Below are 18,922 nucleotides of genomic sequence, written 5' to 3'. Positions count from 1 at the left end.
AGCATTTCTGTTTGGGAGAAGAATGAATGGTACTTGTAAAGAGAAGTGTAACTTTTTAAAAACTATTCTGGTTTTTTTTACTTATTTTGTTTAAAACCCTAATTAATTCAAGAGTCTGAATTCCTTTTCTCCCTTTCTTTCTCTTTAGTTTGATCAAATATTTGATATTCAAGGTTTAAGATGTGTAGTATTACTGTTTTTGAGTACTAATGTTAAACTCCAAAATGTAATTTTGTTGCATAAAAATAACATTGGTGTAAACAAGAGAAATTGTTTCTAAACTGTTGCTGCTAATGTCATTCTGTCAAAATAAAAATGTGGAAATAAATGTAAAGCTACACTTTTACTTTAATCGACCCTTTACTGTTCTGGAACATCATTTATCGCAGTCACAGAATGTGCTGGGTTGGGAGGGACCTATCAGAAACATTGAGTCCAACTCCTGGCCCTGCATAGAACACCCCAAGAGTCACACCCTGTGCTTCTTGTCAGTGTTGTCCAAATGCTTCTTGAACTCGGTCAACCTGGGGAGCTCTTCCAGTGCCCAACCACCCTCTGGGTGAAAAACCTTTTCCTAATATCCAACCTAAACCTCCCCTGACACAGCTTCAGGCCATTGCCTCGGGTTCTGTCACTGGTCAGGAAGAGATCAGTGCCTGCCCCTCCTCTTCCCCTCATGAGGAAGCTGTAGACTCTGATGAGGTCATTTATATCCCATTTTTTTCTTGCACACACAGGTTTTCCTGGAAAAGTTGAATTTTCCTTTACAGGAACTTTACTAAAGTCAATTATGATATAATGGTGGATAGAAATAAATCCTTATTGGTTTTTTACATGAATTTTGGTGTCTAAGAATAGCACTTAACTATTTCTGTTAAACTCCCAAATGTGAAGATTGGTTTTCACTTTCATAACCTGGTGGGTTTAGGACTGTTCTAAATGTAAGCATGCCTACATTGTGAATTAATGTATAAGCAAACAAAAACAAGCATAAAAGGAGTTAGTAACATTTTATTTATTCTAAGTTCCAGAACCCATACAAAAACCACATGAAGGACCTGGAGAGATGGGGAAGCCTGTGGTCATTCCAAAAGAGGAGCAAGAGAAAATGAAAGAAATGTTTAAAATAAATCAATTTAATTTAATGGCAAGTGAGATGATTGCACTCAACAGATCTTTACCTGATGTCAGGTTAGAAGGGTAAGTACTTTATGTTGTATTAAAAATGTACTCTATTTAAATGAAGAATGTGCAAAGACTAATCCAAAGCAACAGTTCAGTTCTGGAAGATATTACTCTTCAAGCAAACAGTTGGAGAATTTCCTGTATATAAGACACTTATTTGTAAAATAAGATGGACCAGCAGAAACTAGTTTTCTTCAGTGTTATTTAACTTTGAATCTGATTACAAGTATGAAGCCTGTTCAGGGAACAGAAATTATTTTGGTTGAAGGAAAGTTAACTTAAGCATTGGCATTTCAGGAAAAAATCAGTTGTTTAAAAAATTCATGCACTGCTTGTAATGAGGCAGACTAAAATTCTGCATTGTATAAAATAAAAGAGATTGGGTGATGAGAGAAATACTTCAAAAATTTTCTTACCTAATGAAATGTGCTAAGCCTCATTTAGATTGCATTATAATGTTTTCTAATATCCATCTGGTTTGTTTTTGATCTTGCCTCTGGAATATTGATCCTTTCAGAGCTATTTGAGTCATAAGTAATTAAAAAGAAAATTGTAGCCTTATTTTAACAAAAAATAAGATTGCTTTACTCTCCTGGGATTACTCTGGCAGAATAGCTGATGACTCCCCTCACCTCAACCCCCCTTCTTTATGAAAGGGACATTCAGGTTGAATAAAGCTTATGAAACAAAATTTTCCTAATTATCTACATTCTCTTGCAAGAATCAGATGCTATAGAAACCCCATTTCTTTAGAAGCTCTGCTGTTGTATACACAAGGCCTAGCTGCTGGAGGAATTTGTTTTCATCTCCTACCTCAGAAGATAATATTAGCAGAGTGAGATGATGCTCTTGCTGCTTTTCATTTTTAATGAGTGATAAAGATCTGGTTTGTAGGTGCCTTCATCCGTTGTGATGAAAGTGATTCTGTGTAGCATGCAAGTTCCTGGTAGTGCTAGTGTTCTTAATAATGGAGGCATATTTTTCAAAATATTATTTCACAAGTTTGAAATAAGGTAGGTTTTCAATCGATTTTCAAATATGAAAACATACATTTGAGGATCTGAAAAGTTGACTCAATTGTTGAGGTCTAGACTTTGAATTAGCCAAAAATGGAGAGAGGAATTGTTATAAACTATTAAAAAATTATTACCTAGGCATCACTCAAGCTTGCAATCAAGTGAAATTGCAATTTCAAAATCCAGTTTAGCTAGATAGAAATTTCTGTCTTTCACATTTGGCTATGCTCTGCAGCTATTGTGTTTCACAGTAAGACATGTGCTACAAGTTTTATAATGTTGCATTTGCTTCTCTTCCATTTTTTCTGGATATAATGCTGTTGCTATACTCTGTGTGTGAAAGTGGAATCGTAGTATAAAATTTTAGGTACAGTCTCAGGACAGAGCTGGATTTTTCTGTTCTTGTAAATTCCTGTCAAAATTTAACATTTACATGTGTTTGCATTTTTAGTAGTTTTTGAGAGAAAAATGCTTCCCCAAAACCTCTTCCATTTGTTATCTTTTCAGTGTGTACTTTATAAGGTTGTGCTAATTAAGAAGTCGTGGAGTACGTTAACATTTCTCTGGGAAATTTGAGAACAGTACTGTGTTGACAATGCAAGGGTATCTTAATCAGTATGGGTGGATCAGTATTACTATTCCAGAACACTGTAACCATTTTCAGAATTGTGAAACTTATAAATATACTCTGGTGTTGTGTGTATGTCTTATGAAACTATTTATCTGATTAGCCAAAATACTCCAAAGTCAGAAACACTGTGCTGCATTAGTGGAATTACTTCTGTTATAATTTGTTCTATCTATGTCCCTGGTAATATGGAAATAGTTTATGGAGAAGGAGAATGGGTAATTTTTAATAATTTCTTACCACATTTATGTGTCTACAGCACAGCTGCCAGTAGTACTTTCAATCAAGGTTTTGAAAAAGCAGGATATGTTCAAAGGCGCACTTAGCTATTCAACCATGTAATTATTTTCTTCACAAGTTTTGTGGGTTGCTTCCTTTAATGTGGTGTGGTGGAAAGAAGTGATTATTTCAAGTCCTCTAATTCTCCAGCATGTCAGTTTTTCTGAAGTGCAGAAGCCTGCAGAGGTTTTGCCTAGTGGTTAATCGTTGGAAAGCTGGTGGAATTAAGAGTGCCAGGACCAATTTGCCACATGTATTTAATGGGAATGGCATAACGTGTCAGCTGGAGAGCAGCTTTTGCAGTAAAGTGCATTATCCTTCAATTAATTTCTAGTTCTGCCAAACCCCTATCACCTGTGTAAAGACAAGTGTGTTGGTCCTGGAGTGCTCATAGGTTAATCTCTGCAGATGACCCACTCAGGGCATCCTGTTTATGTTGTGGCCAAGAAATTTTGTTCCCTTACTAGAACAAAAATACGAGCTTCTTTAATAACTTCTAGGCACTTCTCCAGCTAAGGGAACTCCTCAGTACAAGACATCTACAGAAGCTGACATCTCTGTTCTGGCAAGTGTCCCCCAGTTGTATTTACAGGTTTACATTTATTTTTATTATTTGGCACAAAATTACTGAGGCACATGGACACCTATAAAATCATTGACATGTGCCTGAATTGCTGGTCACCTTGTGTCTGTTATCACTGTTCTACTTCTCTTTATCCCAGCTGAGTGTGATTTGCTCAACAGAAAAAGCTAAACCAGAAGTAATTTTTTTTTAGCCTGGATACTTCCCAGAATCTGGACTGGGGCATGTTAGTGTAACAAACTAGTATAATGGACAAGGCTACAACCTCTGGACAAAAGCTCTTGCAGGGGAATAAGCAGCTGTGCATGCCAGATTGGTTTTAAGTTGTTAATAGAATAATTCTTGCAAGTATGTCTTATTCTAGTCTGTGAATCAATCATCAGAGTGGGAGTTGATTCACAGTTGCCAGGAAAATATGCAGCTGTGGGCTTGACATGACAGCAAAGAATAAAAGATGGATGATCAGGAGCACTAGAGTCTTGCCTTGATCTTGCTGAAGATGAGGGAGGCAATGAATAAAATAGGTGCCAGTGAGTAAAGTATGAGTTCAGCTTTCCTGTGTGCCTTAGATTGGTGTTCGGACTGGAAAGTAGGGGGGGGGTTGAAAGCATGAAATTTGCACGTGTTTTGTGACTTGGTTTGGCTCTCGGTGCAGTTGGAGGTGACTTCAGAAACTGCTTTGCAAAATGAAGAATGAGTATTGTGTTCTAAGACTGAGCTTTCCAGACTGAATTCATTATTTAACAATTTGTGGAATATATAAAACTTTTAAGTGGACATTTGTTCCCTTTTGTGAGAGTTTAAACCAAATTCTGAGGTTTTTACACTTGGAAAGAGCTGCTTAAAACACCCTTCTTTTTCAGGCACAAGGAATCAAGGCTTCAAGCAATGGAGGCATAGCTGGGACAGAATGATTTTGTGTTCATGTAGGCTCTGGTCCCCACTGGATCTGGTGATGCAGTGCTAGCAGGGTGTCATATTTTGCAGGCTGAGATTTCTCGGAAAGGTGATGGGCTTCCCCAAGCAGATGTGCAGCAAGGAGGAGTATCCACGCTCCTTGCTGATCCCTCAGCAACCCTTTCTCCAAGGCTACAGGCTCCATACAATTTGGCATAAAAGGTCTTCCTTGTCATTTTTCCCTGTTTGGTATAATTTTGCCAGAATTAAAGGTATCAGACATCTTGTTATAACTCAGTTAGTTCTGCATAAAGTCTGGGATCTTTTAACTATCATTTTTTCAAACTGTCTGTACTCAGGAAGGTAGGTGTGCTGGCATTTTGAATGCTATAGTTCCTGTTAGGGTATAAGCAGAGTTTTCAGCCAGATGACCCTACATATTTGAGTGAACTGTGAATCCATACAAACTGTGACTTCAGCCACTTCATGGAAAAAAGAAAGGTGCATATCTCTGAGACCTTCATGTTTAACTGGTACATTAATGTTGTCAGATTATTATTATTGAAGGGTTTTTTTTTCTGAATCAAACTACCCTGCTCAGTTCCTGCTGCCAAGCTTCCTTTCACAACTGGGAGGAAGTAGACAATTTTCCAGGTCAAAAACCATTCTTCCAAGCTTAAGTTATACATGTATGTTGGGGAGTTTATGGCAATTATGCTGGGCTTCTTTCTGAGTAAATCTAGTAAAATAGTAATTCTGACTGATTCTGTCATATCTTTGATGAGTAAGAACAGAATTTGGATTTAGGCACTGTTAATTAGATGATACAATATAATGCTTTTCAGTTACCACAATCTGTTTTTCATATCTATGCTTTAAAAATGTTACGTTGATTTTAAGTATGAAATATGCATGTGAGAATACACTGGAATTTCGATTTTTTACCTGTAAAAGCAAATTTATTTGCTCTATGCTTTAGGATTCTACAGTTGAATCAAAATATAACATATCCCTAAAATTAACACAATCTCAATGTGAGGAAAATAGCTTGAGTAGAACTATTTGTTGTAATACAAATGAAAGCACACATGCAAGAGCGTGCTCTTGGAACTCAAACGTGATATTTCATGGGTTTTTAAAAGGCAGCACTGAAGGTATTTGCTTGTATGTGAGGCTTGTGAAAGTGTGCTTTCTACTTATAGTTAGTTTAATTCAGGAGAATAGCTAAGGGCATAGTTTCATACTACATATAATTTGGTATAAATGTGGATTGCAGACGAAAGAAGTTTTCTCATCACTTCTATTGATACTAATCTGATGATTGTGTGGCCTGGATGTTCACTGACTGGATGGACACCAAAAAGTGGAAAAAAATTACAGTTTGTTGATTCAGCAAACTGAAGCAACACACACAGCAGCCATATGACTACCAGATCTGGTTGAAAGAAGGGAACGGGACAAAAATGTAATGGTGAAAGGTGGGTTTGTTGCTTTCTGCAGCAGCCCACAGTCACACTGGATTAGGTGGAATATGGTGGGGAAAAAAGCTTTCTCAGAACCTGAGTTTTGAAATCCCCATAAGGCCGTAGGGATTTAAATAGCTCCATAAATTGTGATGCAGTTTGTGAACACTAGGTATTCATTTAGCTCTGGTCACAGTAATGTAAACATTATAAAAAAAGAGCAAAGTTGTCAACATAAATGGTGGAAGACTCAGGAGCTTTTGATGCAAGCTAGAAATCCAGGCTATTAATTAACCTGGCATCTGTAAAGAAAATCTGCTGACCTCATCACCAGCAATGTAACTTTCAGCAATGTCATGGAAGTCTGAAAGCATGTGAGGTATTAAAGACTTTACTGTTCTTTCAAGCAGGAATGTTTTTTTGTCTGGCTTTCATGGTGCCTATAGCTTGTTACTGGCCCCTTGTAGAGTCAGTGTTTGGAATTGTTCTTGTTCACATTGGTTTAGTGAGTTAGCTGAAAGAAATTCCCTAGAAACCTTTTTCCTAGAGAAAGCTTAGTGGGGAAAAAAAAACCCATTAAAAATCAGCTTACTTCCTGTAAACTTTTTTTGGAGGGGGTTAACACTATACACTCAGATATAGATATAGATATAGATTATATTATACACACACACACACACAGATGTATATGTGCACAAATACTTGGCAATCTCCTTCTTAGTTGTAATCTTTTTATTCATGCTTATCCATTTTGGATGAGCTGCCATATCCGGAAATTTATTCAGATTGTTAGGTCAGGTATGGAAAATAATTGGTCTAGAGATCTTAAGGTTCAATTTCAGTCTCTGTGGACAGAATTGCTTTTGCTTCTGTCAAGAGATGCTTCTCTGTGATTGCTTTTAGGACAAGGAAAATAGTCAATTGCAGCTACTATTACTTTTATGTAGTTCTGCTTGAATTCTGTAACCACAATGGTTTTAAGAACCATTTTGGATTTTGTTTTCAGGGTTTAAAGAAGATTTCTACTTGACTCATGAGATAATGCGACCTTTCTTATATCCAAATCTTTGAAATCAGAAGAAAGGAAAATTTCATACTCTTGATGTCAGGTAAATTATGTAATACTATTGAAGGCAGATATTAAGCAGGCTGCGTTGAAATGTCTAGATAAGGATAAGGGATTTGCCTGCATTCAGGGCACCTGTTCACAAAGATTAATTGAAGTTGTGATATGAATTATAGAAAAGAAGGCCTCTTCCTAAAATGAATTGCTCTGATTTGATTGGAAGAAGCAGCTTCAGGGTAGTGTGAAGTTTTGTTGCAACCTTATCTGCAGTGCTTTCTCTTTGTTCAGTTGCAAGTTAAGTCATGGCTGTGTGCAAAGTCTGAGTAGTGAAATGTGGTTTGGTATGTTACAACAGCCAGTGATCCCATCTTTCTCAGAAGAAGTGCTTTTAGTCCTTTCGGCTGTATTGCTTCTGTGTGAAAATCAGATCTTTATCCAGCTTGATTGTCTTCAATTTAGGAGCTTGGAGCATTCTTATAATTTATATAAAAAGCAGATTCACTAACACCTGCTCTTAAATGATATTGTGAGGCTGCTCCTTATACTAGATGGTCCTTGTGGGTCCCTTCCACGTCAGCATATTCTGTGATTCTGTGATCCAGGAAAGACTAAGGCAGTGTCTACCAGAAAAACACCATGTGACTTGAGTCCTGGTGGTTCTTGTTGTAGTGTTTTGACCATTTCTCTGACACTCTGCCACAGGGCGTTCTCCCTTGATGGAAATGTAGGTCAGTCTCAGCAGCTTCGGGGTGACTCTTGCAGTCTTATTTCAAAACTTGTTTTCAGTTGTGATTTAAGTAGAGAGGAGGTTTTTTGTTGGGCATAGCTGTGCCTCAGCTCTGTTACATTAACTTTATTGCGGCCTATAACTTAAGGCATATGAACAGGTAAGCAATGGAATGCTGACATTTTATAGCACTGCAGTGATATTCATCAGATATCAGTAATTAAACCTGAGGTTTCACAAGGGGAGTTCAGATTTTCCGATTTTGTTTTCTATCGATCTGGAATTAACTTTTGTAACCTCAAAGGAAAATAAATGTGTGTTTTCAAGTCAAAGGATACTGATGCTTGCTTTCCAGAGACACTCAATATATTTTGATACTGAAATGTGTGTTGTTTGTACTGCATCAGTAATATTAAACAGATTTATTACGGAGGCTGTGCTGTGTAGTATTTCCTCAATACTTCAGCTCTAACCTGATTTTCAGCAAGACTTGGATTATTCCAATGTGTCATTGTCAAATTTAAGTCCTGAGATGCAGTTTATTTATAACTGCGGTTTTTATTTATAACCGTTGTTTGTAGTGTGCTAGATACAAGATTGTACTAAATTTGTAAGATGACTAAATGTGCTTCCCTTCCTGCCCCAATCTGTTGCTAGTTCAGCTTTCAAAAATGCATTGCCACTGTGTTATCATACTGCACGTACGAGCACAATCTGAGCTCCACTGGGACTTCCCAACTGAGCTGCTCAGTGCACAGGAGACGCTCTTGTGTTCCTTCTCTGTACTTTATCAGAGTGCTCTGGGCTGTGTGCACTGGGCTAGAAAACAAGGATTGCATACATGTTTTACTGCTGTTAATGTTTTTGAGCCACTGTAAATTATTGTTCATGACTTGTTCCTTTGAAAGGCTGGTGGAATATGGGAATAAAACTGGAAACAAGTAGAGCAAATCATGGCTCAGGTAGTGTCTGATTCTGTTAATTTTCATGATTAGGTAAGCATCAGTGGCCTTGTTTTGAAAAATCCATATAAAAAATAATGTTCCAATGTGTAACTACTTCTCTCATTTCTCCTCTGTGGAGGATAACATGTTGGCAGCATCAGATGGTGAGACATTTGCCCTGTAGTACTTAGAAATTTAGCATTTATTTCTAATACAGACTATAATTATGGCTTCATCTTTCTAGAAAATGACCTAAAATTTATTTCGTGTTTTGCCTCAGTGAATGAGGTTTTCCTCATTGTGTCTCACTGCATGAGCATTATGGTAGTGTATAACTGATTTCCTACAAGACCTCTTCCTTGCTTGTAGCTTTGTTTGGGGTATGATTTTTTATTTTAGCCTATGAAAAGGTATTTAAGAGCTATCCAAATGGTAAATCCTTGTTTGTCACTTTCAGAAATGATTTAGCATAAGTTTGAAGGATGTGCAGACAGATCACTACCAACATTGTAAATAGATGTCTTTCAAGATTTGCCAACACTACACATGTAGCACTCAATCTTGGGTTTCAGAAATGATTCCTAAATTGATCTGTGAATGCAATTTCTTAACATTGATAAATTGCCGAGTGCTATTCTGTAATAAGATGGCTGCACAGTTGGGGGTTTTCCTAAAGTAATAATTGGAGTGTTTGTCAAAGACCCAGCAGTAAACTGAGAGAGGTGGCATGAGGACAGCGCAGGTGATGTCCCAAGTTTCTGGAGTCTCTGCATGCCTGGCTGTGGGTAGCTTTTTTTATCTCTGGGTTGGAGATTGAGCAGATCAGATAGGTATCAGAAGAATTTCACCTTCTGATGAATTCAATTGAAGCATCTTGTATGATCACCTGGTAGATTTCTTCTGCCCCTGCAGTGGTGAAGTGCATTTGTTTCCTTATTGCCTCAGCAGTGTGAGAGAAGAGAGGCTTCCATTTCTGTCAGATGTGGAGAAGGATTGAGTGTATATTTGGTTGTGGTGTTGTAGAAAGTGCAAAATGAAAAGTTGTCTTCTTTCTCTGCAAGTTTATGCTGAAGCTGCAATTAAACTCTGAGATTTAATGGCTTAATTTTATTTGGACATAATTGCCTTACTTGTTGTCTCTTCTGGTTATTTTTGTAATGTCTCCTGTGGACTATTTGTACTCTGGGCTGAAAGAGAATGCAGCAAAACAGTTTATTCAGAGGCTCTTCAGATGCATTTGAAGTAGCATCAGGTAGTTTCCAAGTGGTTATACTTAATCTATTGAATAAAATTCTCAGAGTTTTTTTTCTGAACATCTCTTGTGTATAAAACCTGTAGAGCTTCTATGAAAGATTCAACTTTCACCTTCACAGAGAGTCACAATAATGGAGAAGCAAAACAAAACTCCATTGCTTTCATTTTAAAAACTTTTGTAATGGATGTAAAACTTTGAGTTCTGGCTACAGGGTGTAAGGGGCAACAATGTGTATTTATTTTGCTGTCATTGTTCTTCTTTAGCAGTGTTATATGCTAGGATCTGTCCAACTTTCTTTGCTTTTAGTCCATTAAACTTGATTTCAAGTTATAAAGTATTCTGACTTGTTACACTGCCCTGTGTTCTTGGGGAGATGCGGACCTAGGACTAGCTATGTGGTTGTAGTGAACTGGGCCAAACTATTCTCACAGACCCATAGAATCGTGGAATGGTATGGTTTGGGTTGGAAGGGACCTTAACGATCACCTAGTTCTAATCCCCCTGCTGTGGACAGGGACACCTTCCACTAGACCAGGTTGCTGAAAGTCCTGTCCAGCCTGGCTGTGAACACTTTCAGGGTCATCCACAAACTGGGCAACCTGTTCCAGTTTCTCATCACCCTCACAGTAAAGTATTTATTTCTATTATCTAATCTAAACTGACCCTATTTCAGTTTAAAGCCATTCTCCTTTGTCATGTCATTACAGGCCGTTGTAGAAAGTTCCTCTCCAGCTCTTCTATACCCCCTTTAGGTCCTGGAAGGTGCTATAAATTCTCTTCAGAGCCTTCTCTTCTCCAGGCTGAACAACCCCAGCTCTCTCAGCCTGTCTGCATAGGAGAGATGCCTTCTGGTCATCCTTGTGGCTTTCCTCTGGACTTGCTCCAACAAGTGCATGTCTTTCTTATGTTGATGGCCGCAGACAGAATGCAGTACTCAGTATTCTGAATATGTGATGCAAGATTTCAAAGAGATGAAATTCTGTGAAGAATATGTGTGAGCATCTTACAGAGGTCAGAGCAGAGTCATGTCTTTACAGTTATGTGTTTGTAAAACAGCTTTAAAAAGTATAGGTACTAAACTTAATTATTTTTTCTCACATCTGATTTTGATGGGGCATTAAAATCTTTGATAATTTTAATTCTATTTCCTATGTAATTTTCCACTTTATTTCTGTTGTGGTTTGACCCCAGCTGGCAACTAAGCCCCATGCAGCCACTTGTTCACTGCCCCTACAGTGGGCTGGGAGAGAGAATCAGAAGGGTAGAAGTGAGAAAACTCATGGGTTGAGGTAGACAGTTTAATCAGGAAAGCAAAAGCCACATAGGCAAGGAATTCATTCACCACTGCCCATGGCAGGCAGGTGTTCAGCCATCCCCAGGGCTCCATCACCTGGAACAGTGACTTGGGAAGACAAACACCATCACTCTGATCATATTTTAACAATCTGGTCTATTCTTTTTATGTGTTTTTAGGTAATAGGACAGAAGTCTCTGTTTGTATTTAAAGTATATGATGTTTCTGGGGAGTTCCACAATCTAAATAATATATGGAGTCACATTAGCTGAGAGTTTGCATAGTGAATTCCGTAGATTAAGGAAAGGATGATGCATTCCATGTGGAGTAGACATTCTCAGCTGCTGTTTGGAGTCTTCATTAAATTACTGGAGATGGTATGCCTTCCTAATATTATGCACTCAATTTTAAAGCTGTTTGAGGCATGATCCAACAAAAGGAACATAATGTACTAGTAGCTCATTAAAATTCAAATTATCCTTAATTCATAGGCTGTGTGTCATACCCCTCATGGTTTTATTCTGCTTCTAATGTTGCATAACTTGGTTGAAGCTAATGCTGTATTTTAAATTCTATAGTAGTCTTTTCTGGGGTAATTTGTTTTCAAATGAAAGACAAAAAGAATTCTTAATTTAAATGTTTGTTAATAGAATAAAACATGAAGTTTCCTTAGAAGGCTAATGTCTAATCATGGGCATCAAGTGTTCTCTTTTATTTGTCTTATATTCTGCAGTGATATTTTCCTGGGGGGGAAGGAGTTACCAGTGTTTTCAAAATTAAAAACAGGAGGTTTTATTTATAATGTATTCATAACAATTTGTACAGATATAGCTAAAAGGTATATGGAAAAGGGCAGGTAAAAGGGATATTAAAAAACAGGTCTCATACCATCAATTCTTTCAGTTACCTTGTCTGCATCAATGAATCTTTCCAGAATAATTTCACACCAAACGCTTTATTAAGAATAGCATTCAAAAATGCCAAGTTTTGTTATGAAGCACCCTTGTGTTACGCCTGGCAGCCTTTCACCTGTTGGTAAACAAGTGTCATGGGTTAAACCCAGCCAGCAACCAAGTGCCAGTGCAGGGTCACTCCTAAATTGTTAGCCCAGGAAGAGCTGATCTCTAGGGGGGAGAATCGACATGTTTCATTATGGCAAAGTGGAGATTCACCTTCTGCAGAAGGGATGCCTTGCGGTAGGGAGGGGTGTCCCCAAAAAATTCCTGTAAGCCTTCCTGTTGGTGCTAAAAAATTCCCCCTCAAAGACAGAACTCAAATGTTTTGATATATTTATACTTCAGACAGTGTAATGCTGTATAAACATTGTAGTCCCTGATCACCTGGCTGATGTTTATACCAGTTCATTGATTTGAGCTCAGTAAAATAAAATCTTCTGTAAAACCATGATAAAAGGCAAGGCTGAAGATGAGAGATTTCGTACTACAATAGTAGATCCTGGGGCTATCCCAGCATGATATTCCTGGTGAATGACACATTGTTACTGTTTTTCACAGAGAACTGCTAACAGGCTTCTCTTGACTTTTTTACAAATATTCTTCCAAAAAGTAGAGGAGCAATGGTGGATTTGTATTACTATTGTAGCTGAATGTCTACAGTCAGAGACTTATTTTCTGGTCTAGAGAGCAGTGCAGCAGAAGGAGTAAAACATTTTGTTTTTAAAGTAGCAAAGCAGACTGAACAAGTGGCAAACATGGGGATAAAATTACATGGCTTATGATTGAATTTTTCATCTGAAATTCATAGCATTTTTGTGAAAACCTATTTTATTTTTCAAGGGTTACCAAAGAAGTAACTTTTTCAGTTGGCATGCTTTGCAAGTTTTTTTTTTTTTTTTCACATGTGAAATAAATCAGGATAACATAGGGATATATGGAAGCTTTCCATAAAGATTTTATTCATAAAGATTTATTAGTTCAGTGTGATGAATAATTAAATGGGGCATAGTTGTATAATAAGTAGGTATAATATTGAAGGCAGATAGTGCCTGATCCTACTGCTCCAGTTCTCAGAAATGATTTCACAGAAGCTCTTCCAGGTATTTCTTCATTTGCACCTGGACTTACTGATCCTTTTTGAGATGTCTGTGCATGCTGGGCTTTTGTCACCACCTCAGAGCTGAAATGCCGGTTTGCTGTGAGAGCTGCTCTCTCTGAGAAGTGCTCTGGCTGAGTTATCCAGAAAATAAAATACTGATGTTGGGAGCCTGGTTCTGGCTGACATTCCTGGTGTCACTGTCTGGCATGCTGCCACCATAATCCTGTTGTACTGGCAGGCTGTTCCTTAAGCATTGCTTCTGTATATTTAGGGTAGAGGATATGCACTCTGCCTCTCAAGCCCTTGGGCAGTGCTGCTGTTAGGACGCTAGTCATGAATACTCGTTAATGTATTTTTGTAGCGCCTAGATCAGGTTACATTACAGTGAACTGACTTAACAATTTGGGATCTAATGAAAGCTTTTTTGTTGGAATGGAGCTCCATTTAATATAATTCCTTTTCCACCTCAGTGTGTTCCTTGTGTTTGAGATCTGCATATATCTCTTTAACTTTGATTCTTGGAGGATTAATACCATGAAATCTTACGTAAGTAACCGTGTCATTTTTAAATGTGCAGGAGGAACAGATCTCTGCAGAGAACACTTAAATTTGTGTGGTTATTTTTTAGAGCAGAATTGGAGTTTTTTTCAGAATTGTGATCAGTACTTTGTGTACAGTGTATTGATTTTTCTAGAAAATAATGAAAACATCGATTGTTTTAGAATAGCATTGCAAAATGTAAAAATTTTGGCGGCATATGGGGTTACTTGAAGTGTATGTCATAGTTTACATGAATCCCCTATATGTGCTGTTGGACAGCTAAACCTATGGTTTTCCATGCTAACTTTGGAATGTGAATATAATTCTCTTTTAATCTGATGAACTTCTGAGCACTTTGAACATGTATCAAATGTGCACCGTGTGCTCCTTTGTCACACTCTGCATGAAATTGATGTATCAGGAATGTTAGCATCAATACTCAAGACATGAACCCCAGACTTGCAGCTCCAACTGAAGGCCTGACCTTTACAAACACATGCTTTAATTCTACTAGGTGTAAAACGAAGGTGTATGCAGACAACCTTCCCACGACCAGCGTGGTCATTGTGTTTCACAATGAAGCCTGGAGCACCCTGCTGCGGACCGTTCACAGCGTGATAAACCGCTCCCCGCGACACATGCTGGAAGAGATCGTCCTCGTCGATGATGCCAGTGAAAGAGGTGAGGATGACATCGATGCTTTAGCTTGCTGCTCTTTATACTTCAAAAGCTGAAACTGGCTTGATGTGGGCTTAGCCCTTCTTAGCAAAGCACAGCACCTGGGGCAGGGGAAGGCAGAGGGAGCAATGCCCATTTTGAAATACAGATGGATCATTCTGCACTGAAAACTGGTGTAAGTTTGTCAGTCTGGTTACTCTTCTGTTGGCAGCATGGACTTTGTGTTTGCTAGTGGGTTTATTCTATTACAGTTTTAGTGTTTTCCATTTAGAATTTTAGCATGTTCATACAGCTTGAGGGTGTTTAGTACTTGAATCATCTGGTGAATACTAGCAAAGGCAATTCTGCTTGTTGCACGCATTTGAATTTACTATCACTGCCACCATTAGGCTTGGGGTTCAGAGGGATCAGTTTTGATTATTCAGTTCATGGGAAGTTAAAATTCAGTTGTCTATGCTGCAGAAGGTTCCACTTCTTGATAAATAGTGCTCCAGATGAAAACTCCATGCTACAGAATGAAACTTGCCATGTGTAATAAGCAAAACTTGAAGCTGATTTTTTTCTTAAAATATAATATTATTTAGATTTTAAACTTCGTGGTATTTTTAAATTACAGTATATTAGAAATAAAAATAATAATCTATATAATACTTAGCATTTAATTTTGGTTAATAGTTGATATTTGGCTTGTTCTTTGCTTAATATTTCTTGTTGGTAGAGGTTATGAAATACTTTTTTCCCCTGTGCTGGTAAATGGAGGTGAGAGGGTAGTACAGGTTTTTTCATCTAAAACATGGCTATATTTTTATATTGATCCACCTTTTTTTTCTATATTTCTATTTCAAAAGTTTTCTCCTAGAACTAATGGCTAGTAGACCACCAGAGAAAAAGTCTTGACAGTCACCACTTGTAGGCTGTCGCCTGTATCAGAAGGAATTCCGATGTGTCACACAGAGAAGGGTTTTACACACAGCATGCTCAGTGTTGCTCACACAGCTCAGCCTGTTGCTTCTGATTCCAGTGATGCAAAATTCGTGTTTTGCTGCTTATGGTAATTCCAAATTCAGGGTAGGATGTCTGACTGTTGTCTAAACAGCAGGATCTGCCCCAGATCTGCATGTATGAAGAGAGACACTGGATTTGCTCGAAGTAGCACTATGATATGTGGGTTACAGTGGCTAACGGGAGGTTTTAGGATAGTTAGGAACCATCTACCATGGCTGACAGGAGCTTTTGTAGCTGGAGGAGCATTAGAAGTGGATTTTTGCACTAAGGTGGTAGAAAATATACTGAGTTGCTTCTTCAGCTTAGGGGGGGTGTGTGTGTGATGCGTGGCGCGTTAGCTGGCCTGTTCCATGCTGGGTCGGTGTGGAGCACGGCTGTTGTGGAGCAGCCGAGGGAAGATCCCGTCAGCCAACTGCGCTCTCAGCGATCGGCTTTCCTGAGGAAGCGCAGCTCACGCACTCGGGTTGTGCTTGCACTTGTCTCTGTTCCCTTCCTCTCTCGGGCACTCTCACTGGCTTTTGCTTTTCCTTTTTTACCTAACTCTAAATGATTCAGCTAATTCCAGCGCAATTTGGAAGAAAAGACAGAAGCATTAAATACAATTACATTCCGGCAGCAGAGGAGAAATGCCTATGCAAAGTGCCACATAAACGTGTTCCAGATCAAATGAGAGGCACGATCAACTTTTGCACAACATCGAATCTTTGCTTTTTGCACTTGTGGGTAATGTGTAATTATAGCCCTTGATTTGTAGCAGTTTTTTAACCTTTATATAAAAATTCCACATTTTTTTAAATCAAAACAGTTCTTGGCAAGAATTCAAATCAGTGCTAATTATTTTTTGTGACAGGTCAGCTGTCAGTATGACCTAGAAATGAAGAGCAAGCTAATATCGGAATGATGTAGACATCATATTACTTATGTTTTGCCTCTTCAATTTCTGTTTTAGAAAAAAATCAATTTCAACGTAGCAATAGAGATGTCCTCACTATGAATAATAGAATTATAGTCCACTTTAAAAAGCATGTGGCTTTCTCTAGCTAAATTTTCTGTTTCTGGGTTTGGTAATATAAACAAATGAACTTAATTCCAGGCTGAAAGATAGAGCATTTCATACTTTTTTTGGTGGTGTTACTGAACGTGTTCCAGTATTTCTTTTTGAAGTCTGTGAGCTTCATTTCAGATCACTTAGGCATCTTTTATTTGTTGTTATTCTCAACAATTACTGCGAGGTTTTTTTTTGTTGTTCTGTTTTCCAAGAACTTGTTCCGGTTCCATCAAGCATGCTTTTACATTAAACAAAACAGAAGGTATGATGACTGAAGATGTGAAGGGTTTGTGTTTGCTACTTAAGCATTCTGTTTGTGTTGAATTAAACCAGCATACTTTTCCAGAAAAAGACAATGTTCAGCCTGAGTATTGTATATTGAATTCTAACATCAGAGTCATTTTAACTGGAATAAAGTAAGCATTCAGTCTGCCTGAAGCACACTTTGTACCTGCTAGTGTCATGCTCTTAGAAGAATGAATTTGCATAATATCGTGCATTTATTTACACCCAAAAGAAAAGCGTTGGAGAGACAAGGCATATCTGTAACATTGTTCTCTAGTTACTGATCAGAATTGCACCTTTAGTTTTTAAGTACTGGTCTTTGGTAACTAGTTCAAAACAGTTAACAGGGGAAATCAGGATTTGCTGGTACTCCAAAGCAGGTCAGCACCCAATAGCCAGGTGTGGTAGGCAGATTACATCAGGATAGATCACATCCACAGAACTTAGTTACAGAGATACAGGTCAAAGCAATGCGACCGCAACAAAATCCTGCCAACAAGACTTGTAAAAATGTTCATACTACTTAAAAAACCATGTTTGCATGCTTATAAAAATGATAAATCTGTGTTTTATTGTAGTTTAATTTTAAAAAAAGGTTTGAAACTTAATTTTTCATTTATATTCATTTATATTCATATCAATGTGACTCAGTAATAGAATTGGCAAGGTATTTTTCAACTAATGCACTTAGTTGACTTGAACAGAATATATTTGCTCTTTTGGCTTCCTTAGTTCTGCTACTTGCACAGAAGATCCTCAGTCCTAGGTAAAACTATGCAGAGTTTTGACAGAGAAAAATCTTGAAAGGAATATCCACCACAAAGACTTATACCTATGAAACTACATTAATTAATATTGTTCCAAATTAGAAGTATTGTGGAGATATTTGAGGTTTTTTTAAATGTTATCAAACCTCACTCTGAAGTAAATGAAACAATGCTGAAAAATTAATCAGCTCTAATCCTGGGTCACTTAAAAGCAGCTGACACTATAATGCGTAAAACTTCTCATCTCAGTGTTCAATATAGAATTTTGTATAAATATGACCAACAGGTTTGTATAAAAAAATCATCTTCACAGCTTGATCCTGGTGTTTCTTGTAGGCCAAAATGTATTACAGTCATTAGAAGATTATTCAAATATTTGCTTTTTTCTTTAAGGGAAAAAACCAAGGCTTACCTAATAAGAAACTATTACTAGTTTCTGGGTGCATGACTAATCACAAAAGCTAGATTCCTGCTACTTGAACAAAGGGAGCAATTTGTAAGGGATGTGTATTTGTAAGGGATGCTATTAGAGAGGGTGTTCTGGAGGGAAAACAGCTGCTTAGATTTGAGCATTTTACCCTAACTGCTGGTAGCAGAGGAACTTTGGAAATCTTGATGCCTGAATTATTTACTCTGCTTTTATAGGGATGAGACATCAAGCTTTATCTTTTCTGCCTATTTTGCTGAAGCTCTAGTAATATTTTAAGAACACAGTTACTGAAGGTCTGTCACAATGTCAGAGGGGTAGTTGTCCCTTCTGAAGTTTTGAACAAGGTGATAGTTCATAAGAATATTCTTATGGACATGGTTAAACATGGGAGAAGGACTCTTCTTAACTTTAGTGAAAACACTGCACGCATCTGTGATTCTTTCTTAGAGAAAAAAGTTGAAAAGTACTTGATAAATTGAAATTTTAAATACTTTACAGAGAAAATGTAGGTAGGACTCAAGATTTTTATATGCAATACATTGGGCATGACTTTCTGTAATGTAAGTTTGTGTTTTATGCTAGTTCTTGACTGGCTGCAGTTGTATTATTGCAATCTTTCTCTCTTCCCCCTGCCAGAATTTTACTGTTTCGTTAATGTAACTACATTCAAGAACCAATGTCACAGCCTATATTCATTCATTTAAGTTTAAAGTGGATGGAACTACTTTAAAAGCTTATCAGTACTACACCTGAAGTGTGCAGAGAAACGTGGTGATT

General features: G+C 37.7%; 1 protein-coding gene across 2 annotated transcripts in view; it reads left to right on the top strand.

Annotated features, from left to right (window-relative positions):
• The window catches only part of GALNT1 (polypeptide N-acetylgalactosaminyltransferase 1), an 87,301-nt gene that overhangs the window by 48,777 nt on the left and 19,602 nt on the right, over nucleotides 1-18,922 (top strand). For both annotated transcript variants that reach the window (XM_032119003.1, XM_032119010.1), the window contains exons 4-5: nucleotides 1,026-1,200; nucleotides 14,447-14,613. In XM_032119003.1, the coding sequence (XP_031974894.1) occupies nucleotides 1,026-1,200; nucleotides 14,447-14,613 (342 nt within the window). The remainder of the gene's footprint in view (nucleotides 1-1,025; nucleotides 1,201-14,446; nucleotides 14,614-18,922) is intronic.

This window comes from Corvus moneduloides, chromosome 1 (genome assembly GCF_009650955.1).
Source record: "Corvus moneduloides isolate bCorMon1 chromosome 1, bCorMon1.pri, whole genome shotgun sequence".
Classification (NCBI taxonomy): domain Eukaryota; kingdom Metazoa; phylum Chordata; class Aves; order Passeriformes; family Corvidae; genus Corvus; species Corvus moneduloides.
This window is presented reverse-complemented; position numbering and strand designations above follow the sequence as displayed.